General features: G+C 47.3%; 1 protein-coding gene across 4 annotated transcripts in view; it reads right to left on the reverse strand.

Moving 5' to 3' along the window:
• Positions 1-24,307, reverse strand: part of ZFHX3 (zinc finger homeobox 3) — a 253,984-nt gene that overhangs the window by 20,693 nt on the left and 208,984 nt on the right. For all 4 annotated transcript variants that reach the window (XR_011468919.1, XR_011468920.1, XM_070398745.1 and 1 more), the window contains exons 6-7: positions 8,736-8,869; positions 8,392-8,592 (exon numbers count right to left, since the gene is read on the reverse strand). Coding sequence is in view for 2 of the 4 variants with exons in the window: in XM_070398745.1 (XP_070254846.1) it covers positions 8,392-8,592; positions 8,736-8,869 (335 nt within the window). In the remaining 2 variants the exon portion in view is untranslated. The remainder of the gene's footprint in view (positions 1-8,391; positions 8,593-8,735; positions 8,870-24,307) is intronic.

A 24,307-nucleotide genomic window follows, 5' to 3' on the forward strand; every position in this document is an offset into this window, starting at 1 on the left:
CAGGTTTGAAGGCCCAGATACCACATGTGTTCCTCCCACTCTTTTGAGCCAAGTCCACTACATTCCTTCCAGAGTATGTAGAGTTGATGGGAATGTAGTATAAAAGCTGAGCTCAGGTGCTGAAAGTTCAAAAACAAACAGCGGCTCTAATCTTCCTGACCAGTAAACAGGTCTCATGTATAACCAGAAATGTGGAGTTTGCTCTGATGCTGAAATTCTTCAAGCTTAAGCAATTCCCATATCTAACAATAGCAACAGAAGAGTTCCACACTGACAGTCTCCAAGCTTAAGCAATGCCAAAGCAGCTTAGTTGTTGAAAAGGAAGGGCCTCATGTGACTCTGCTCATCTTTTCAATCTGACCACCGTTCACTAAACACTGCACAGGGTCCCTGTGCCACCTGCTTGTGAGAGAGCATGACAAGGTCCCTGTGCCCAAGTAGCTCACAATCCAGAATAATTAACCTTTTAGAGAATTTGATGAAACTTGTAGACTCCTAGAAAAACACTTTCACACACAGACTAGTGCAGATAATTTCAGGAAATCACAGGCTCCTTAGAGGGAAATCCATGAACTCAAGTTAACTGCTCTTAAATACAAGGAGAGGTGACATGGGTTCATAAATACCTAGTTCTCTTCAGTTCACCATTATTATTATGATTTAATGCCTTTCAAATTTCTATGAGCTCAGTGGACCCTAAAGCCCCAAGGACACCCTTATAAAACCCAGAGGGTTAGATGTGGGTCTGGTCCCCACTATGACATTAGGAAGAGGTCACCAGTGTTTCTTCATTCTTGATAGAAGCAGCTGGAATTATAAGGAGCCCTCCACCCTTCTTGCTTTCTCCAGGTCACGGATGTGGAGCAGCCAAATACAACACCCTGAGCAGCCATGCGGTCTACTTTGCTAAGTTCTTATAGAACTGTTCATGCAAATTCACCTCTCAAAGCCATTGTGTGAGGTTAGATCAGTGCAACCAACAAGTTCCACATGTTGGAAAGCAGATCTATTTTCTTAGAGAAAGTGTTGAACCTGGTTTCTCTGAGACACTCATCCCTCCTGCCTTAGCACTGCTCGCCTAAGTGGGGCTTCTTTCTGAAAGGCTCACTTTTCCAAGTGAAAGTATAGACTTGCCAAATCCTAGACTCCCGAAGAAGCCTCAGATTCTTCACTTGTCAGTGAAAATCAATAGAAGAACCTCAGACGGGGGGGGGGGGGGGGGGGGGGGGGGGGGGGGGCGGGCTTGGACCCAGGCCTTCCTGGCACAGACCTGGCCAGTCTCTATGAATGAGGTACTGATTCTATTAGAAACATTCAAGCATGAAGTTAAAACCCACCTGCTTCCAAAGCTGAGCATTCCAGCTAGTGGTGCAGCTCAAGCCGACTGCTCCAGGGAGAGGCCGGTTGCTCACTCCTCTCCTGCACCTCGAGGGCCTATGGGGCCTGCCAGCTGGTCTCTGCACTAATGCAGCCAGCAAACCAGGGCACCTCTTGGCAGCACAACTTCAGAGGTTTTTTCCTTCCCTCACTACCTTCCCAATGTTCCAGGCTGGCACTGACCACGGAGTCTAGAGGGGGTTTCTCTCTCTGACTTGTTTCCTTTCTAAAATGTCTTGTATGTGGTTGTCTTTCCCTTTTTAAAAAACATAAAACCTATGAGGAAAAACTGCAGGGCCACGTTAGTTTTCATGTGGGACAGACTCAAACATGGCCATGAACCAGATCTTAAAAACTAAGAATGACAAAGACTGAAAATGGAGGTGAATGGGAGGGGAGAGAGAGATTGAGAGAGAGAGAGAGAGAGAGAGGGAAAAGAGAGCCAAGAAGGAGAATGAATTGGAGAAGAGCTTCATTAGACTGAGAGAGGCAAGCAGTGGCAGTATACCAAGGTCACTTCTAATTTAGACCATCTAATTGGCAAACAGGCTCCAAATGGCTATCATCTCACAGGGCTTGGAATTAATGAAGCCCGATTATTTTCATTACTTTCCTCTGAGATGGAGACAAAGTAAGAAAGCTGGTACCCAGGCGGGTGCGACAGCCCCAGGGCAGTGGCCACCCAATAGCCCCAGTGCGGGGGTGGGAGGGGGGGTAGACCAGCCTATCCCAGAGATTCACAAAAGCACAGGCATACAACAAGCCCAGAGAAACATAGATACTGACTGGAAAAAAAAAATCACAGGAGAAAAACTATTGCTCCCACAAGAGAGAAAGAGAGCTGCAGGCAGTGAAGGGAAACCTATGCATGTACAAAAAAATAGTGAATTAAAAACCAGCAAAGAGAGAGAAGATAAAGGGTTAGCGAAAAAGGTGTTCCTGGGATGCTCGGGGGCCAACCCCCATGTCCACCGCGAGGTTGTATTTTGTTAAGTGATCAAGGAACAAAGACAATTTCCTGACATTAATGTTCCAGGATCCCAGTGGTGTGGCCTGTCACTTAGTAGAGCGATAGTGATCAATTAGAATAATTTAAGAGTATTGAAATGCGTGGTAGGTGGTCTTTCCCATTCTCTTTTCTGGCCAAAAACATGCCCCCCCACGTCCTCAATAATCCTTCCCCAAGTCAGTGGGGAAGTGAGAACACAGTCCAGTAGCTCCAAGTCCCCACATGGGTTTGAAATCCGAGTTTTCTGTAAGTGGGTGCCAGGTCTGTGGTACGGAGTTTGGGGGCGGGCTGCTCAGTCAGGTCTGGAGGGGCACTTGTCTCATTGCCTTTTAAGCTTTATAGATTTTTCTTTCATGTGACATGTCTAATGATACCCTTTGGAGCTCGGTTTCCAATGGGCCGAGCAGAATGGAGTGCCGTGGGTGCAGTTTCCATAGCGCAGGGCCAGAGCTGCAGTTGTTCCCAATGGAGAATATTTTTCAAGCCCCTTCATCAGTAAAAGGAAGGGGACCCATGGAAGACACAGATATGAGATGCAGAGCATAAGCAAGCAGCTGTTACCATAGCAACAGACATATTAGACACTGCAGGTTCCTGAAAGCTGTCTGATAAGGTATTATTAAATGAAGCCTCCTCAAAACACTCTCCATTTACAACTGAACGGAAAGACATTGTGTAGAAAGTAATCTATTTCCATTTATCAGGGTGGAATTTACTTTTAGAGGGACTAAAACCCAATTCAAACCATATCCTGAGACCTTGGACCCAGACAGCAAAAAATATTTACCAGAATTTATAGCTTTCGATACCCTGGACACACCCCATGTCTGCCAAGAACTGTCTATTTAGTGAATTTTGCCAGCTTTTCCTACTCAGCAGCCAAAGGCGGCTAACTTAGTCAAGCCACTTGGCAAGAAGGAAGATTCACTCCTCTTCCTGCCATTCATCGCAACCACTCAGGGACAAAGCAGACACGACTTTCTCCCCTTGGAGGATGTTATGGTTAAAAAAAATGGAGCTCTGATTTGAGGGGCATTTCTCATCATGCTGTTTTCAGACTCCCTCCTCCACTTGGCCAGGAACATAGAGATATACGGTCAGGAAGCCTCACCAATACTTCCCCATGGCCAGTTTTCTCATGAAATGACAGTAAAATACCCTCCAGGGGCAGGATTTTAACCACAAGTTCATTATAATCATTTCGTTTTAACAAATGAAAATTCCATTTTAACACCAAACTTTCCAGAGGAAGGAGAGTGGTATCTGCTTTGATTCATCAGGGCAGAGACCAAGATCCAGTCCCCAAGCTGGAGTCTGAGTTCCCCGTGAGGTCCGGCCACAAATTCCCCTCCAGCCCTGGCTGCTCATATTTTCCTACTGAGCTAAAGGACCAAGGTGGAAACACTTCATATAAAACCAGCCTCGTAACTTGAAAAACCAATTCAGTACTGACAGCCATGCAATGACTCTATCTTCTCATGCAAAGAGAACCTTTAAGCCATCCTTATACTTCCAAGCACAGAGGAAAACCCTTGTATGATTACCTTTCTCACAACTTTCAACTTTACTTCTGAATCCATTCACTTTTTCTTGTTCCCAGCAAATCAACATCCTATAATCAGCACATTTCCCACAATTTGCACACTTTTCAGAAATGTCTAGAAAACATCTCCATCACCTGCTGTGGGAAGATGAGGTGCACAGGGATTTCTGTGCAAGGTGCCAAGTGCAGCCCCTCTAGGGACCATGTTTCTCCTACATAATTATGTTGTCAGAGATTCTTCCAGAACAGTATTTATTAACTTGGTTCCATGGATGAGTTTTAGGGCATCCCTATGCTTCCCGACATTGTACAGACAATTGTGTATAAGCATAATACTTGACGGAGGTTTTAATAGTGGTTGTCAAACTTTAGTATGGATAGAGTAACCCAGTAAGGCTACTGAATTGTTTTCACCAGTCTCCGGAAAGACTGAGAATCACTGCTTGAGAAGGTGCCAGCTAGTGGGTAATACCCAGAAATATCTTAGGGGTTGGTACCCAGGCAAACACAACAGTCACATCCTGCCCTTGGTGACTGTTGTTAAATTAAGAAGATTCATAATGACCACCAGACTTGCTACCTGAAATGTACCTTACTATTGCTATTATAAAAATACTAGAGGCCCGGTGCACAAAAATTTGTGCACTCAGGGGGGAGGGGGGGTCCCTCAGCCCGGCCTGTGCCCTCTCGCAGTCTGGGACCCCTCGGGAGATAACGACCTGCTGGCTTAGGCCCGCTCCTGGGTGGCAGAGGGCAGGCCCAATCCCTAGGTGCAGCCCCTGGTCGGGCTCAGAGCAGGGCTGATTGGGGAGTTGGGGCGCCGCCCCGTCATGCACAGAGCAGGGTGGATTGGGAGGTTGTGATGCCACCCTCAGTCATGCTCAGGGTAGGGCTGATTGGGGGGTTGGGGCACCGCCCCCTATCACACTCAAGGCAGGGTCAATGGGGAGGTTGCGGCGCCACCCCCTGTGATGCACAGAGCAGGGCCAATCAGGGGGTTGGGGCGCTGCCCCCTGTCACTCACAGAGCAGGGCCAATCAGGGGGTTGGGGCACTACCCCCCCTCCCCCGCCCGTCACGCACAGAGCAGGGCCCATCAAGGGGTTGCGGAGCTCCCCCTTCTCATGCACAGAGCAGGGCCCATCTGGGGGTTGGGGAGCTCCCCCGTCACGCACAGAGTAGGGCCGATAGGGGAGTTAGGGCACCACCCCCTGTCACACACAGAGCAGGGTGGATCAGGGGGTTGGGGCGCCACCACTGTCACACTCAGGGCAGGACCGATGGGGAGGTTATGGCTCTACCCCGTCACAGACAGAGCAGGGCCGTGGGGGGGGGGGGGGGTTGGGGCGCCACCCCCTGTCACACACAGAGCAGGGGCGATCAGGGGGTTGGGATGCCACACCCTATCACACACAGAGCCGCAGGGCGATCAGGGGGTTTGGGCGCTGCACCCTGTCATGCTGATCTGGTGCCAGGAGACCTCTTGGCTCCGCTGATCCCGGTGCTGGGAGGCATATTACCCTTTTACTATATAGGATAGAGGCCTGGTGCACGGGTGGGGGCAGGCTGGTTTGCCCTGAAGGGTGTCCTGGATCAGGGTGGGGGTCCCCACTGGGGTGCCTGGCCAGCCTGGATGAGGGGATGATGGCTGTTTGCAGCTGGTCACACACCCTTCAGGGTGGGGGGTCCCCACTGGGGTGCCTGGCCAGTCTGGGTGAGGGGCTGAGGGCTGCTTTCAGGCTGACTGAAGCTCCCAACCACTTCTTTTTTTCTTTTTTTTTTTTCTTCTGGGCCTGCTTTAGCTCTGGCTCTAGCTCTGAGGCTTCCGCTGCTGGTTTGTTTACCGTTCTATAATCGAAACAATGTATAACTTCAGCTCTGAGATTCCAGCCAGCTATATTTGTTAGAATGTTTCAAACTGCCAGCTCAGAGGCCTGCAAGTCAGGCGGGGAACGGGGAACGTTGGAGTCTGCAGTCACGGGAGCAAGCCTCATGTTCACTTCCAGCTGCCTGGCTGCCGGCTGCCATCTTGGCTGACAGTTAATTTGCATAAGGATACGCTGATTAGCCAATGGGAAGGGTAGTGGTCGTATGCCAATTACCATGTTTCTCTTTTATTAGTGTAGATGACAAAAAAACAATGGATGTTTGAAAAATAATTTACATTCTATTCCTTAGCTACATATAAAAGAAACTTACTGTCATACAGATTACTATAGACCCACAAACCTTAGACCAGATTTATATTAAACAGAAAAAATAACCACCTGAGCAAAAGGAAAATTTAATTAAGTATTGAAAATGCTTCCCTCTCACCTGCCCAGCATGGCTCAGTGGTTAAGTGTCGACCTATGAAACAGGAGGTCATAGTTTGATTCCCAGTCAGGGCACATGCCCAGGTTGTGGGCTTGGTCCCCAGTGTGAGGCGTGGAGGAGGCAGCCGATCAGTGATTCTCATTGATGTTTCTATCCCTCTCTCCTTCTCCCTTCCTTTTTGAAATCAATAAAAATATTTTAGAAAAAAGAAAATGCTTTCCTCCCCACATATCTCTCTGTTCCTTTGGGCTCTCACGGTTCCGGGCCATCAGTGGCAAATGTAATGAGGCCTGAGAAAATCCCTTGTGGAGTTATCTGCAAGGCTGGTAAGAATGCCAAGGAAACCTGTTATACCTACAGAGACCCACCATCCAGAGAGAGGTTTTCACTTACAGAGAAACTTTCGACAACGTTCACTGTTCTATTTGACAATACCCACGGCGAGTGAATTTCTACTTGAAAGAACTCTGAAATGAAATACATGCTAGGTCACCTTAGAGTTTCCCATTGGCTGCTAACGTCCTCTATGCATCACCAATGATAGTTACATCACTTTCAACATTATTCGTTAATCTTGCATAACCAAATGGAATGGGAAAGGCCTAGAGGTTACATATCTGCGACTTGCACTTTACATGATGGAATTCTGAACAGACTACCTCTCTGGGAATCTTCATATGAAAAGGCAAACTATTTCCCATTACTCCACTGCAGAAATAAGTTAGAGGTGGGACTGATTCTCCTCCATGGTTTTTCCTCTAGTGATCAGGAAAGGGCTTTCTCAGCAGTCCCAACACAGATAGAAAGTAAGACATTCATGTCACATGTAGTACTTTGAAAAGTCTTCACATCAGAATTAGATTTAAATCTTTATACTAACCTTTTGGGCTGTGTTTATAGAGGCCACTTAAAGCCATGTTTTCAAAACCTGCAGGCGTAGCAACATCATGTTCAAAATGCCAAGCCCTCATGCATGAATCAACATGGTCTATCCAGCTGACCGTTTTCCTGCTTTGAGAATAAAAGTGTCCACTTGAGAATTGCCCATGTTTCAGGGGCTACCCTCCTAGAGTCGGAAAATTCGAGTTCAACTCTCAACTCTTCCACTTACAAGGGACAGCAAGTCAGTTAACTCCTCTGAGCCTCCGTTTCCTCAGCTGTTAAAGTAAATGTGTCAGACTCTTTTGTGAAGATGCAATGAGCATCTATATATATAAAAGCCTAAGCGACCATTTGATATGATGCTTAATGACCACCAGGGGGGCAGATGCTCCAACAGGTAGCTATGACGCTCACTGACCACCAGAGGGCAGACGCTCAACGGCAGGAGCTGCCGTGACTTGGCAGCTGCAGTTCTCAGGTGAGCACCTGGAACCAGAGAGGAGGGAGCCCGATTCCAGGGTGTGTCACCTGAGAACCGCCCTCTCGCAATCCAGGACCCCTTGGGGATGTTGTAGAGCTGGTTTTGGCCTAATCCCTGCAGGCTAGGCCAAGGGACCCCACACCGGGCCTCTAGTAATGAATATAAGAGCAACATAGACCATGACCTGCTCAATAAAGGTTTGGAGAATCTGAATAACAATTTCTTCACATAAATGATTAACTGCTCTAGGCCTCCCTCTGCATCCCTCAGGGAGAGGATGATGAAAAGGGAAGGTTGAGAAACACATATGTATTCAGCTCTTTGGGCCACAGTCAAGCCAAATCTAATGCAGACAGTGTAGCACAAAGTCACAGAAATAGACCATTAAAAAAATTATTTTTTCTTCACTAGAGGGTATTTTTCCCATTGATTTCTAGAGAGAGTGGAGGGGGGAGGGCGGAAGGGGTAGAGAGAGAGAGAAAGAAACATCGACATGAGAGAGACACACATCAATTGGTTGCCTCTCACACCCGCCCCTACCAGGGCTGGGGAACCTGCAACCGAGGTACATGCCCTTGACCAGGAATCGAACCTGCAACTCTTCGGTCCACTGGCTGATGCTCTAACCACTTAGCAAAACTGGCCAGGGCTAGGATCATGTTTGACATTTCCAACTCTACACTGACTTTCTCATCCATCAACACAGTATCTTGTCCATGCTATTGCATCACCTTTGACCCCTGGGAAAAGGAGAGCCACAGGATCCTGCTCCTGGCTGTCTTACCGTCATAATGAGCTTCTCCACGCAGTCGGGTGCCACGCTGTGGAGGTGGGTGAGGTGCAGCTGGAGGTGGATCTTATTGTTGAGCATGTCCTGGCACAGGGGGCAGCGAAGCATGGGCTGCACTGAGTGCTGTGTCATGGCATGTACCCGGAGCCGGTTGACGTCTGCGTTGCTGTACTTGCAGTAGGGACACTGGTACATCTGTGGGGAACACACCCATCCCTCTGGCTGAGTCTTCAGTTCCCACCGGCAACCAAGTCAGCCCCAAGCCCGCCCACCCGAGAGTTCCTTTCCACCTGTGTCTGAAGCACTACCCCCACCAGCAGAGCCCCTTCTCGCCTCACCTGCTCCGCTTTGGTCTCCTCTGATGTTTTTGGTCGCTTCGAAGAGAGAGGAGACTCCGAGCTACCTGGGAAGGAGATGCGCTTGGAGGTTACAGGAGAGTCTGTCAGCTCCTTTTCTGCTTGGCTGGACGATGCTGGAAGAAAAAGCAGAAGATGCAATACAGCAGCCAGACTAGGCCAGCTCCTGGAGGCTTTGTGTTGGGTGAAAATCAACATTCATTTATAGCACAGGATTTTCTTGAAACACCCAAATCCAAGCAGGATGAGCATCCAGACTGACTTATCAAGCACGTTGGAAAAGAAGCAAGTGTTTCTTCCCCCCGCCCCATGAATTTTCTGTTACTACTTTAACAGCTGAACACTAAGGAAAAATGGTAAAGAAATGGATGACAAGGCTGAGTTGGATAAAGCTCAATTCATTCAGTCTATTCTGACCTCCTCCAATCAAGACACAATCTGCTCGCTTGTGGGCACAGGGTGGGTGCAAGAATCTCACCAACTGCTTCACCAAAACCACTCATCAACTTGAGTACCAGACACTGTTTCACAAAGGTAATAAACTACATGCCCCAACTTTACTGTCCCAGCTCCTGGAATCACAGCACATCACGAAGGACACGATTGGTGTGACCTGAGGAACATTCACATGGACGTCTGCACACAGTGCAGGGCAGGCAAAAGTAGGCTTACAGGTGTCTGTATGGGAAGTAATACATAATCTCTCTATATAAAAGCCTAAGTGACCAGCAGACTGGCTGGTAGCTATGACACGCACTGACCACCAGGGGGCAGGTTCTCAATGCAGGAGCGGAAATCACAGGCATGGAAACTTGGAACAGACTAATGAATCTCAGAGGAAAGGGGGTAGGGGGGAGGAAAGGAAGAGATTAACCAAAGATCTTATAGGCATACTAGAGGCCCAGTGCATGGATTTGTGCACCAGTGGGGTCCCTTGGCCTGGCCTGTGCCCTCTCGCACTCCCGGCCGGACCCCTCAGGGGATGTCGGAGTGCCGGTTTTGGCTCGATCCCTGCAGGTCATGCTGAGGGACCCTACCGCCTCTAGTTAATTAATAATAATGGAAGAATAAGCTCTGTGTTACGCATACTCACAACTGTAAACCTACTTTTGCCCTGCCCTGTATGTGGGGTGCTGGGGGATGGGAAATCTAGTCTGAATTTAGCAACTTGCTTCCGGGGAAGAAGTAACTGAAGAGTGGAATGAGGCAAGGGGTGAATCTAACTTCCAATCTAGCCAGTGCTCCAGTCACAAAAGTAATTCAGAGTGAGTGGTAAGAGGGGACTACCTATCAGTTTGTCCAGACCATGTCCTGCGAACCCCACTCCACCCAAAGACCACAACACTAATTAACAAGGAGAGTCACGTGAGGCTTCCGCAGCAAACAGCGGGAATGGAAGTGCTGATGGAACGAGTTCTCTGAAGTGTGGAAAGGGGTCGGGAAGACTGAATGAGAAGACAGGCGGCTCAGAGTTTAACCAGGAGAAAGCAGGGCTCCTCCAGTGTAGTCACAAGACATGGCTGGATCTGTCGTTATGAAACCTGGCCTGGAGCTGAGGTTGGCTCTCTCGCTAGTTTTGGATGCAGAACTCCATTTTTTTATAATTTTGCTAAAAGTAACAAGGAAAAAATATCCTGAAGATGGTAGTGAGAAAATGCATCCCCACTGCCCTCCGTTGGAAAATAATTTGACTCAGCACTGAAGTCACTGGTTTGGAAAGCCTAATTTGATGGCCTCTGTCTCCCCCAGCCTAGGTACCCGGCATGTGGAAACACTGCTCAGCTTTGAGATTCTTTTTGGACATGGATACCAAGATGCTGTCATTACAGACATGTGCTTTAATAAAAAATTTTATAAATCAATTTTATTCATTAAAATCATAAGGCCACAAGATAATTTTGAAAAAAAAAATTGCTAAATGCAGGAAATATTCCAGGAAGTTGATACTCTTCCCTGAATGCACATCTTGTGACCTTTAACCCCAGTATCTTGGTAACCTGGTCTACATAAGTTTGGAGGACATCTATTATTTAAAAAGTACAAGGACAAGCATATTACACACAGACCTTTCCTCCTCCCCACACACACATTCATAACAGTACTTTAATCTGTCTCGAATCGACTTCAAACCCATTTTGCTCTTAATGGGAGTTATTCATTTTCACTTGAAAGGTAATACATGACGGCTGGATATTTAATGTGATGGACTGGCTGCCGATTAACTAGGTGCTGTAACATTCTAGACAGGGTCCCCCATGGCCCACTTCCCATCTCCTGCCCCCCGCAGACCTGATTCTGTGGAACCTTGTCTCAGGGTTTAGACCTCACAGTGTGTGGGGCCCCTGCCTCAACACTCCCACAATCGGAATCTTTAATATTTCGGGGACTGAAGTTCCCTACCCCCAGAAGGTTCCTTATTCTCTATCATTTTCTCATTTTTGCTTACTGGTTATCCCTCTATATATTAGCTCTTCAAGTGCACCCTAAAGATGGGGCAGGTGGAGGCATTCGGTAAGTGGCACTTTAGATGCTTGTTAGTCATCTGCTCATCTTCCCTGTTTCTATCCCTGACCTGTAGGCATTGGGTCAGGGCCAGAGCACATAGTGAGGAAAGAGCCACTACCTACTTCTTTTCTAATAGAAGCAAACTGAGATACAGGTACTCTTCCAAATACCCACCCGCCTTTTTGTTAGTCTGCCTGACCTGAAACAACACTTGCTTTTACGGGACCATGACACTACCTTATAAATGCCCTCAATCTGCCTGCACCCTCCCCCCCTTTAGAACGACTGTCAGTTGTGCAGTTGCTTGGCAGTGTGAATGAATGGGCACCGAGGCTGACACCACCCAACTCATCTCCTCGCTCGGAGCTGAAAGGCAAACCCAGTGTAACCCAGTGCAGCTTTCCCTTCCTCATAGGACCAAAGAGTCCATCCTCCTCTTTCAGTGCTGAGCGCGAGATGAATTGTGACGAGGTTGCAGAGGTGACAATTCTGGTTTCAAAATCCACTATTCTTTCCCCCGGCATGGAGAGGGGAACTTTCATTACCTTTTTTTTTTTCAAACTCTCACACTGCTCTGGAATTCTAAAGCTTCCTTTGTGAGCTCAAGCTAAGGAGTTCTTGTAAAGTGTTTTAAGAAATGAAACCGCTCACTCATTTCTCTTCCTCACCAGTAACAAAACAGCCCTGCCACAATATGAAATGCTGCATCTACTGGTATAAAAATTTCTACCCCAGACAACCTGAATTCATCTTAGATCAGATCTGTCTAGAAGTGGACATTAGCCACCTGCAGCTCACTAGTTCCTTCTTTAAAGAGAAAGCCATGCCATTCTTACAACCGATTCTATTAACACCCACTTACAATCCCACTGTGTTTCCCTGGGTGATGTGGGGACTGCTCCTAAGACCTAACTAGGTTGACAGGCCCCCTCGTAGTTTGACCTCAGACATTAAAATATCAGTCCCCATCAAGATGTGGCACTGCCCAGCCAGCATGGCTCAGTGGTTGAGCGTCGACCTATGAAACAGTAGGTCATGGTTTGACTCCCGATCAGGGCACATGCCTGAGATGCAAGCTCCATCCCCAGTGTGGGACATACAGGAGGCAGCCGATCAATGATTCTCTCACATCATTGATGTTTCTACCTCTCTATCCCTCTACCCTCCTCTCTGAAAACAATAAAAATATATTTTTAAAAAATGATGTGGCACCTAAGTCTTTATATAGTTCTGCAGGCAGGCAAACTATTGTACAAGTTCTCCATGAGCGTGCTGGGTGAGGGTTTGATCAAGGCCACGGGCAGTCTACGGTTTCCTCAAGCTGCTTCTCTCTGAGCAACTTCAAAAGGGCCAGTCTCTCAAAATCAATGTCTCCTTCAGTTCTGTCACCAACGCACACTGTAGGCATAAGTAAATGAGGTGGTGTGGCTACCAAGAGAGAAAGCACTGTGGTTTTCTGCTCTGGAGACTTTTCTAAACTTTGACTTAAATTCTAGGAGAGATGTCACAGTCTCAAAAACATTATTTACAAAATCAATGACTGGTCACTTTAAGGCCACTATGACATCACATTAGCGAAATGGAAATAGATGCCCCTGAGGCAGCCATGGTTTAAACAGTACCTGGAAACTTGGGTTTCTACTGGCAACAAAAACGCAAACGACCTGAAGGATGATGACCTGTGCTGGTTTTCCCAATAATGACAAAATAAACCAGGAACAATGTAGATTTTTTTAATGTGGTTAAGTAAATAATGCTATATCCACTCTAGTGGGTAACAGAAGATATTAAAAGTGACAGCTATGAAGCAATATGGAAGTGTCCCTGAGAATGTTCATTGGGAAAAAAATAAGGTAAAATTTGCTTTATTCCATGATATAGCTACATAAAAAATAAGAGAAGAAAATGTTGCATTTGGGTGATGGCATGATGGACTACTTTCCTATTTCCTAAGTTTGTCATGTAGTTCTATTCTAAAATATTATAATTAAATATTTTACCATTTTTGTTCAACTGTCCATGCAAAAGTTGATACTTGGATCCATACTGTGAAAAACACCAGGTGGTATTTTTTCACTTTGCTGGTTGAAGCAATTTTTCCATTTTGGCAGCTATGTCATACGAAAGTATGTTGTTAAATCCCAATGAACCTTCCACAGGCAACATGCTGGGTTCCTGGCACTTCAAAGGGGATAAAAATGTGGCGAGGACCCATGTGAGTGCATGCACCATAGATCACATAGTCAATAAAGCCAGGCAAACGGGGTATTTGTGACAACGGAATGCTGGGTCAAACCCCGGCTGAAACCTGATAGGATGTGAGCTGTGGGTTCCACCAGGCAAACTTTATAAGGAGTGAAAAAACACTTGCTCAGCTTGTTAGGAGTCATGGCTGCCTTTACCCAACTGGCTGGTGAGGCACAAAGGGACTGGCGTGTCCTTGTTATGGAGGGCAGAAAATTCAAAGTTGGCTTTTTAGGCCGAGAGCCATCAACCACTTTCCCTTAAACTGTGATGGGTTGGCCACTATACCTGACAAATACTGGGAGGCAGACCTGAGTCCTGGCTCTCCATTTTACTCTCTCAGACTCCTCTATATTCTAGGCCAAAGAATTTCATTTCAAAGGGAAACACAGTAATCAATGCATGGCCTCCTCAGGGAAAGTCATGTATGCACAGAAACATCAAGTTCCAGATATCCTTTGTTTTTAACACATTTGTTTGGGAAGTATTTAACCTCTAAAATATTCATTTTAAAAAGCTACTCCTCCTCACATACTAATTAGAGGGAGTAGGGAAGGGAAGAGAGTCAATCCAAATTCATGCAGGTTTTGTTTGCAATTTTCAAGATAGGGCTTTATTGTGCTCCAAGCACCTAGCATAATTAAAATAAGCTTAGCAAAGCCTGACTTACACTAAAGAATAGGTAAGAATAGTATAATTTAGAGGTCTTATAAAGTGCCAAGGATGGTAGAAACACAGCCACTGTAACTTCACCTGATAAAACCACTCTTCCTAGAATGACTTCTCATCCAATTCAAATCCTCACTAACAAATTGACATCCGAGTCACTGAAATTTTGGCAACAGAAAACTTCAGAGTTAGACGCACAATACCATAGCCAGCTAGTGACTTCATGCCAACACTCGCCTTGTCTGTGTAACTCTGAAGCAGGGTAAGGCGTGGGGCTGCTGCCTCATGAAAAAGAAACCTGAAGAAAAACTGAAACAAAGTAGAAATGGGACCTTAAGGTACCCAGTTTTTAACTTTTTCTAATCATTGACTTGCCCTCCATGAAAACCACAAGTACTCGTAGAATTCATTTCTATTTCATGAGCAGATCTCATTATGCAACACACCACAGGCTGCTGGCATGGTGGGCGTTCTCCGCTGCAGGCCAGCCTCCCTTTGGCCAGAGACCTCCCTTGGGGAGACCCTGGGACGCAGTGAGCTATCCAAGCTGCTGGGAAATGCCTTCTGCATTTCCTGTCTTCATGGTGAAGTGGTACTTGGAGCTGGTATTCACCAAAGTGCTGGCCCTCTGCCTTCTGGGGGCCCTGAGGTGAGCCCACTGAGGGCCTGGGATGCTGCCTGACATTTCATCCTTGTAGAGAGGCCAAGGGCAGCCGCCACCCCCACTTCTCAACCATCAGACTCTTAGCTAAAGTACCACTGACAGCCCCTCCATCTAAACTTCCATCTCCCAAACCAGCAACATAATGGAGGAGCCAATTAAATGATTATTAATTCATGCTACTTTCCGTAAGCCAGAGGTTCTCATCGCCTTGTGTTCCGTAAACCAGCTTGCCACCTGCCCCAGAAATTTACAGCAATCTTTGATCTATCACCATTGACCAAAGAGGAAAAAACTCATACAGCTCCATCCTCAGTGTTTGAGTTGGGACAACTACCCCAGCACATGAGACACAGAAGCCTCGCTAGATCTGAAAATGGTCCTTCAGCTCATAACAGGAAATGAAAGGTGCTGTGTGCGCCTTCCACAGCCGCCCCCCTCAGCTCCTCGGGGCCTCGGACTATCCTACACAGCAGAAATGCCTGCTTTTCCTAAGGCCGTCTGTGCTGTTGGACTTCGTGGTCTTCATACTGTCCTTGAAAGAGGAGCTGCTCTTGGCATTCGCGCGCAAGGCCCTCCCCAGAGGAGAGGCCAGGATTTCCTCTTTGCATCTCCTGCGGAGCTACTGCACTTGATAAGCGGCCAGCATGCTGGCTAAATTCTCTTCCTCCCCTCACACAGAGAACAAGCTGCTGCCAACGTGGCCTGTACACATGCAGGGTCTCCTTCTGCCTCCAACCAAGCACTTAGCGATGTTTCCGAGAGGACTCGGGGAACTTGTGGGAAGCAGAGAGAGGCACGCACTGCCCGCCCAGTGGGGTGACCTTCACGCCCTGACCAACACGAGGCTGGGCTTCTCCCTTCCCCGCGAGGCGTGGAGTCGGTCTTCCCTCAGGCCAGTGGTGAAAGATTAAAGATGGCTGTCCCCCACGAACCTGCCCACTCTAAAACACAGACACTGTTCAAAGAAATCCAGAAGGAATAACCTCCACGGGCCCGTCTGCAGTGTGACCCAGAGCAATGACAGACTGCCTGGCTTAGGGAAGTCTTGGTTTTTCCACGCGTCCAAGAGAATCTGTGAAAAGAGGGCACATCCCGCTGGGCTTCCCAGGTCTTGGTACCTGCAGGCCACACCAGCCTGTGCTTCAGCCCTGGGGAAGATGCAGGGAGCCACACCAGGCCCTGTGCCCACAGTCAGCAGGCTGGGCGTGGGGGATCGTGCCAGGCTGGGGGCCCACTGCGGCCCCAGTCAGTGGCCTCAGCTGGAGTGGCGGGCCCAGGCTGACTGGTGACTCCAGCTGCCTGCTCTGCATCTTTGGGGAGAAAATAGTGCTAAGCCCTACATCAGAGGCATCAATCTGTTGCACTAATTCCTTGTTGAAATATGCATAAAGCTGCTTAACTACACTGATTTGAACTCCCAAAAGGCCATCCCACAATTCAATTTCAAGATACCTTGCTCCCTCTGTGTCAGGTTTCTGAATGAACCACCAGGCAAAACAGAGCCACCACCTCATTGAGACCAACATCGGCTGATGGTCTATTTAATAAGGTCTACATTGGGCTGCCACCATGAGCCCAGCTTGTGCCAGGAGCTGGGGACCAAAGGGGCAAGATCTGATGTCTCACTCTGAGGTATCAGCCTGTTTGCCTTTGGCCTCTTGTCAGCTCCCCCCAAGCAGCCTGTCTTCCCCTGGCAGAGCCTCGTGGGCTGTGTACAGATGCCACCGGCGGCTGTGGTTGTGTCCTGTGAGCATGGCGGACAGGGTCTGCAGGATCACACTGCCCTCGGGCTTAATTACAGGTTTGTGACGACCGTGGACTTGGAGAAAACCAGAGGTTTCTCCAAGAGGCACGTGAACTGACAGAAGAAAAAGTCCAGAGGTACAAGATGTAGGTCAAAACAAGGGGCAGTGTGGGCCATTCTGGGGCCAGGCCCAAGTTAATTACAGAAGCTCACCCAGTCCCCATCGAATCAAACACTAATTAGGTTCACTGGGGTCTCTGAGCCCTAACACAGGGCAGATTCCCAGAGACTGGAATGTAACAATACTCTTCAGTTTTTTCTCCATTCTGTAAACCTATCTTCCTAACTTACTAAGTATTAAAAGTGAAACTGAACTTGTGAACATAAACACATAAAATCTGGGTCCAGCGTGGTGACGAGACACAGAGAGCTCTGACCTTAAGTTTTCAGTGTCCCTAAACAAATCAACTTCCCCATGATCCGCCAAGGACTTCTTGCTAGTCCAGGTTCGACAGGAGTGAGACTATTCGGGCACAGGTGTACCTGCAGGGACTCCTCAAGAATGGACGAGTTCATGTGCTGTTCTCCCATGGTCACGTTCTCTGCACGCAGAGGCATCAGTCCCCTGGCTCAGTTACAACGCACAGGGGTTTGCAGTGCTGGCTGCAACCTCATCAGATCCCGGCTGTGTGACCTCGAGCATTTCACTTGACTACACTGAGCTCTCACTTTCCTCCTCTGTCAATGGGATATCAGTGTCTACTCACAGGGTTTCTGTGAGACTAGCTGGAGAGATCAGGCACACGAAGCCTACCACAGAGTCTAGCACGTGGGGAGAGCTCACACGCTGGTTGCTATGGTTTCACTCTTAGAAGTATTTATGGGAAGTAATATGGGTCCACATGTGGCCACATAATGATAGAGCGAGGGGAGAGGCCTGGTTTTAAAGAAAGCAGACACCCAGGTTTGCCTTTTCTGTATATCAACATGGAATAATCCTACTAGCCCATGGATTTGAAGTCTAGAAAGCAAAAAGTAGAATAACTTGGACTTGAAAGTGTTTACGGTTATGCTATTTTACCCACCGACTGTTAATGAAACATTCAAACAGTACGAAGCACTTTCTAGGTGCTAGAGAGAACAAAAATGAACGAATGCACGGCTGGGGAGAGGTGAACAGGCAGAGCAGTGAAAATACACTGTGTGATGCTATAATGACATCGTACATGTGTCCCAACCCACATGTGTACCCCCCAAGAGTGAGCTCTGAGGTACACTATGGACTTAGGGGGATAACAATGTGTCCCTGTAGGGTCACCATTTATAAAAATGCACCATCTGGTGAGTGAAGGTGATAATGGGGGAGGCTGTGCATGTGTGGGGGAAGAAAGGGTAATGGGAAATCTCTACCTCCCTCAATTTCGTTGTAAACCTAAAACTGCTCTAAAAAAATTAAAGTGTTATTTTTTTTAAAAAAAGATTAATGCCACATAGCCCCTATCATTAAGAGCTACAATTCTGTCTGACAACTAGAGAAACAGGACTTCCATGTTTTCTCCAATTTTCCTACAATAAGAGAAAGGGACTATGTTATATGTCCTTTCGCTTTATAATCTGGGGAATATATGGCTGACCCAGAAGGTAAATTGCGATTTGATCACAAATCCGACACCCAGGAGTTCCCATATCTGAGCCTTGGTTCTCCAGCCTCAAGAGAAAGGTCCTGTTGGACCAGGAAGAATGTGCAGGTCTCACATAGGTGTGCTGATATTCCGTGAGAAAGGCACCATGGTATTTTTTAAAAATCATGACCATGATTCTAATAATAGAGGTGCCTCCCCCATCAGCACCAAAGCTCAAACTGAAAGTGAGAGAGATTAACATGGCCCCTTTTCAAGAACAATATGCAAATCTGTAAGGTATTTTCTATAGTGATGAAAAATTATTTGCTCCCTAATCTACATTTTCACAGCCTTTTATTTATACCATGATGATAAATCTCATGACACTGTAGCATAGCTATGTAATTACATACGATGCCCCTTCTAGAAAGTGCGTTCCTTACTTTTTTGTACATCCTGTATCTGCCTTAGATATCTGCACAAAAACATTTGCGCAGTAGATGTCGTCCCTTATCTCTCATGACTTAGCACACAAATCCTCCGAGCCAGGACCTCTGAATTACTGGAATTCAGGCAAGTCCAGATATGTACCACACCCTAGATCTATTTTTGCTTCCCAACATAAAAATAGTTCAAATGGTTTGTTTTCAATTGTGAGAGAATTCTGCCTACAGTGACTTTAAGCATCCAAGTTATACTGAAAGTGGCCTGGGAAATAAAAAAGAGGGCGGGGAGGGGACAAGTGGACTCTGGAAAAGCTGACATAGCCGCACAATTCCAGTCTGTGTGCAAAAATGTAAAACCAAAAACAGTTTCCGTTGGCAAGAGCGTGAACCGCCAAGGGGCCATGCAAGGCAGGCTCCCAGCATTCCCTTTTCCCTCGCACGCACCCTACTGCAGAGGCACATCTACTTCTGGGTGAGGTGGAGAAACGGGACCAAGTGTCCCAAGGATGCAGTTAGGCCAGAAGGATTTCTGTAGAGGCTGATGGTGGTAAACGGCCTGGTTTCCAGCAAACATCAGGCTGGGATATGGCAGCCACTCAAAGGCACCGACATGAGTCTTCAAGGATGTCTCCATTGACATCCTCATCCCACTCAGCTCTGAAAACAGCCTGATGGGTCCCAGTAATGCAGTCCAGGTGACAGAATGTGGAGCTCTGAGGTCCACCAAGGGCGGCGTGGAACAATCTGGCCTCCATGGAAAGAGCCTCAGGGGCCTGTCTGGACTCTCCCCAGCCTCCTGAGCCACACCCTCTCAACCAGCCAGGTAGGGGAATCCTTCCAAGCTACCAGCATCCTGACTTTACACATTAATATTCTCTAAGATTCCACACTACTGTTCACCGTCTCTCCTCTAATTATACTTCTAAGGAGCTCCAGAACGGCAAGAAACCATTTAGCCCAAACTACATTTTCCAGATTTGGAAACTGAGGCCAGAGATCTAAGGTCATGCAGCAAATCTTCATGGTAGAGTCAGAGCCCGAGCCCTGGGCTTTTGACTAGTAGCCCAGCAGTTTTGCTAACACGTAACACTTCCTCTCAGTACATACTTTCTTTTGTCCTTATGGATTCAATTTCTTAAGTATATTTTTTAGTCCCTTTCCATTCTCTGTCACAGATTACCTTTCAGGCACTGTTCCCCATACAATGGCATCCCTTTTACACAAAGCTGTGAACAACAGGGAGAATAGGGGCAGGGCTGGGAACAGATTTGCATCAGGATGTGCCTGACCTGCTTTTTTTCAACTTCAGTAATTAGAAAGGCATTGGGTCTGCAGGAATTACTCAGATACAGTGAGAGCAGTACACTATACATTTATGTTAAACATGTCAAATCCAATTGAAATCATGCCTGCCAGCACCATCTTCCATAAACACACTTCTCCCAACAGTCGCCCAGACCTTGCCAGCCCATTAATACCTCCTTTAATAGCAACCTTCCACAGATTCCAATCAGGGACGCTCTGCTGCACTAATTGCTCTGTGTTAGGTGAGCATCATGGGTTTAAAAAACCCTTCGAGGCATTCTCCTAGAAAAACAGCACTCCAACCACAATTCTAACTCAAAATGCTACAAAAATATAAGCAGGGGCATCATTTAGGGGTTTCTGAAGCATTATCACGGTGTTAGTGTAAGTTGGGCTGTTCCCCCCATTTTGTTTGTTTTTAAAGCGCCAACACCCCTACTCATCTTGTCTCAAATTAGCTTAACTAGACCCGGCTTAGTGCTCTGTTGCCGGAAACCATAGCGGCTCAGGATTTAAATAACCATCTTGCTGTGATTCTTTGCCAAGAGTTCAATTTTTCCCCTAATTATTGGTGATAAAGCATCACATTAATTGTATATCACTTAATTTATAGCAATTAATGATTGACTGAACAGTCACTGCATTAATTATTGTTCAGTGGCTGACACTGGGGGCTCTTCAATCTAGAAGACACACTTTCAAATCCACATGCTAAAGAGAACAAGGGACCACTCTCACATTTCACAACAAAACCACAGAGTTGGACGGTGGAAACGACTGTGCATTAGGGGCGAGGCTTTGTTTCACGGGACCTCCCTGCGCCCACCCTCTGCCGGCCCACAAGCCCCGAGGAGATGTGACCCTGAGTGTTCACAAGGGCGTGTCCATGTGCCAGCACTCGCCACCATGGAAGCCAGGAGGCCAAGCCCCTTGACCAAGGTTGTTCTCTTCATGGCTCCAAATCTAGGGAGTTCCGCCCCTTGGCCTGTGCTCTCAGAACGAGCACAGCTCTGATTTATACGAGGCTCACTCAACTGGAACGCGCAGGGGCTGTGGGGACCCTGCTGCCTCTATACAACTGAGGAGAGAGCTGCTCCTTCCTCACGCTTCGGAGGAAGTGAAGACTAGACCAGACGATCAGCTGTGCCATTCTGGGAGGTGCTGCGCACACCGGGGAGGGTGTGGGCTGCACCCAAGGCAGAGTAAGTGGCAGAGCCAGTGTGCAGATCTGGGCCTGTCCGCATGCCCTTGGGCCACTTGTTTGAGCTCCAGGACTCAGTTTACTCACCTGCGAAATGGCGGGTAGAGGGGGCTGGTTACTTACTGTATCTGTTTCATGGAGTGGGGGGTGAGAATCAATGACATAATGTATAGAATCTATATCAAGTAATGCTTCCCAACTCTTTTTCACCTCATGGCACACACAGAAAAGGGTGGTAAATTGGTAAAACAGATAAAGTTGCAAGTGACGCAGCCCCAGCAGCCCCCCTGCCCCACCCGGCCAACCAAGGGCTGTGGGGACAGCACACCTGTGTCCTTGTGAGCCATTCAGGGCAGGCCTGCGGGGAACGACAGGTGTGAACACTCCAGCGGTGCCTGGCAGGGTTAGAGCTAATGTAGCCTCATGATAACCCCAAAGTCACACCTGCCTGCACTCTTTCGGGGTTGTCATCTATAGCTGGACTCGCCACCAGCCAAACACGGCTATTTACATTTAATTTCATTAAATTTAAATAAAATTTTAAAATTCAGTTTCTTATGGGTACTAGCCACCTTCCAGGTGCTCAGCAGCCATCCGTGCCTAGTGGCTACTGTACTGTCCAGTGTAGACACAGGGCATTCCTGCCAGCACAGAAAGTTCCATGGGCAGCACTGGTCTCAGTAAGAGCGTTCTCATGGCGGTGGGTGGTCCCGAAATCCCCCTGGAGTGTTCCAGTACTGGAGCCGAGGCCTCTAACCTCACAGAATGTGGATCAGTGGAACTCTACCCAGTGTCCAGCATGTGGGCAGAGACCCAGCCACTGACCGTGGGGGACTGATGCTGCCGCGATTCAAACCACTACCTTGCTTGTCTTCCTGCCACTCGAGGAAAAAGACCTGCTAAATACAAGAAGCCCAGAGAGGGCCACTAAGAGACACCAAAAAGCAAACGAGGAGTCCCATTGCAATGTGAAACTAGCCAACTAAAAAATGTTAGTAAAGATTACCGATGCCTGCACAAACCCCCCAAACTACATAATCAGTAGCTGAGAAAATGCCAATTAGCCAGGCCCATTTGAAATATTATTAATCTGCATCATGAGCAGCCACTAATCAGCAGTACAAATTGTGAAATCACTATTTATTTACTTGCCAGGAGGAAGCACTCCCCATCACAGTTAATCAGATAGGAACAGCTCAATTTAGGGAGTAAACGGAACAAACGCAGACATTTTTCATAAAATGCTGAAGATCCCAAAGCAAGCTCAGAAGAGGTGGCTGGCCCCCACATCGATCCCAAGATCAACTCGACCAAGTCCTTTAATAAAGCCTGTCATTACACACTGAGACAATAGAGACAAAATTATGCTCCAGGTCAAAAGAGGATCATTTGCAGGAGTTGGGACAAAATTTTCCCTTCTCTCTTTACTGCTGTGCAACTGACAAGGTGCACCTCTGAGTTACTCATTCATTCTCTTTGCCTGGATCGTCTCCATGTTTTGGAGATAAAGGGTAGCCTGTTGTATGAATGAATGAACGAACAAGAAAATGGAGTCTTATTAAAGACGTTCATTTTTACGGTGCTCGATTTGAGTCTTCTAGGAGGCTCTGGGCTCCCTAGCGTGTCCATAGCATTGTGAAGGCACACTTCCACTGCATCACAAACACCCTGAATGTGATTCAAATGAACCACCCTCAATCAAGCTTACCCTGAACTGGTGTAAGCAGGGGGGGAATGTCCAGCCTGTGGGTCATATAAGGCCTATGAAATCATTTGGTCAGGCCCTGCCAAGGCATTAGGGAAGAGTTAATTAAATGTTTGATCAACTATAGCAGGCTAATTTTTAAGTTTATAATTTTGTATGGCCCTTGAATGATGTTATAAGTATTCAAATGGCCCTTGGCAGAAAAAAGGTTCCCCACCCCTGGATTAGAGAAACATATACAAAGAACTCTGCAAAGGGTCTGGCACACAGTAGGTGCTTTGTAAGTGGCAATTACTTCTTGTTGTTTTCTTAGTGTCCTTAGCATACAGAATGCAGGAAACTATTCACCAACGACCATTTGCATGATCTCACTACATCCTTATATACTGTTCCCTCCCAGCTTCTCAACATCCCCAGAAGCCACAGGCTGCCTAGCGCCTTTCACGTTCCTATGGGAGGCCTGGAAGAGAAACTGCGACTAGTTCTCCCAATCTTATTTAATTAAACTTAAAAACAACACCAAAAACCTTCCTATTATAGAGCTTACTATATGTGAGGCACTGCTCTGAGACTCCCATATTCAAATAATCTACACAGCTATCCTGTGGAATTGGGTCCCGTTTTTAATCACCATCTCATCTGAGGAAACTGAGGCCTGGGAAGGGTAAGGTACCTGGAGCAAAGCCACAGAGCTGGTAAGTGGCAGAGCCAGGATCTGAAACCAGGCACCCAAATCATGAAAACAAAGGACAGATCGTCTGAAAGGTTACTCAGTCTTCAAACTGAGTTTGTGAAATCCTCTTCCCCGGGCAGATATGTTTAACTGCTATCTGTTTGCAAAGTCTGTTTAGATCAGTGGTTCTCAACCTTCTGGCCCTTTAAATACAGTTCCTCATGTTGTGACCCAACCATAAAATTATTTTCGTTGCTGCTTCATAACTGTAATGTTGCTACTGTTATGGATCGTAATGTAAATATCTGATATGCAGGATGGTCTTAGGCGACCCCTGTGAAAGGGTCGTTCGACCGCCAAAGGGGTCGCGACCCACAGGTTGAGAACCGCTGGTCTAGATCATGCTTTAATAGTACAGCAAAAACTGGGGTCTTGGTCCATGCGAAGCCACACAGGATGATCCTTCCCCGACACTCAGGGCCTCTGAGCACAGACGTCCATACCCTACTTCCTGTTCTTATAACCCTCCCCAAGGTGCTGACACTTGGCCCTCAGCGCTATCTCGAGCTCAGGCCCTGGACACCCCAGAGCCCAGTTCCAAGGGGACAACATGCAGCGTGGATGTAAAGTCCGCCTACTGCGCCGTCCACGCTCTCAGCATCCCTCCCTGTCTTTGGAAGCTGTTATCTCCCTCTCGAGTTTCTCTCTTCCAGGTGGAATAGCCCTGATTTCTTCAGCCTCTTCCCAGAGGCAGTATTTCTCAGCCTTCAGTCATT

Source organism: Myotis yumanensis, unplaced genomic scaffold (assembly GCF_028538775.1).
Source record: "Myotis yumanensis isolate MYYU_CA2020_CCGP unplaced genomic scaffold, mMyoYum1.0.hap1 SCAF_18, whole genome shotgun sequence".
NCBI lineage: Eukaryota > Metazoa > Chordata > Mammalia > Chiroptera > Vespertilionidae > Myotis > Myotis yumanensis.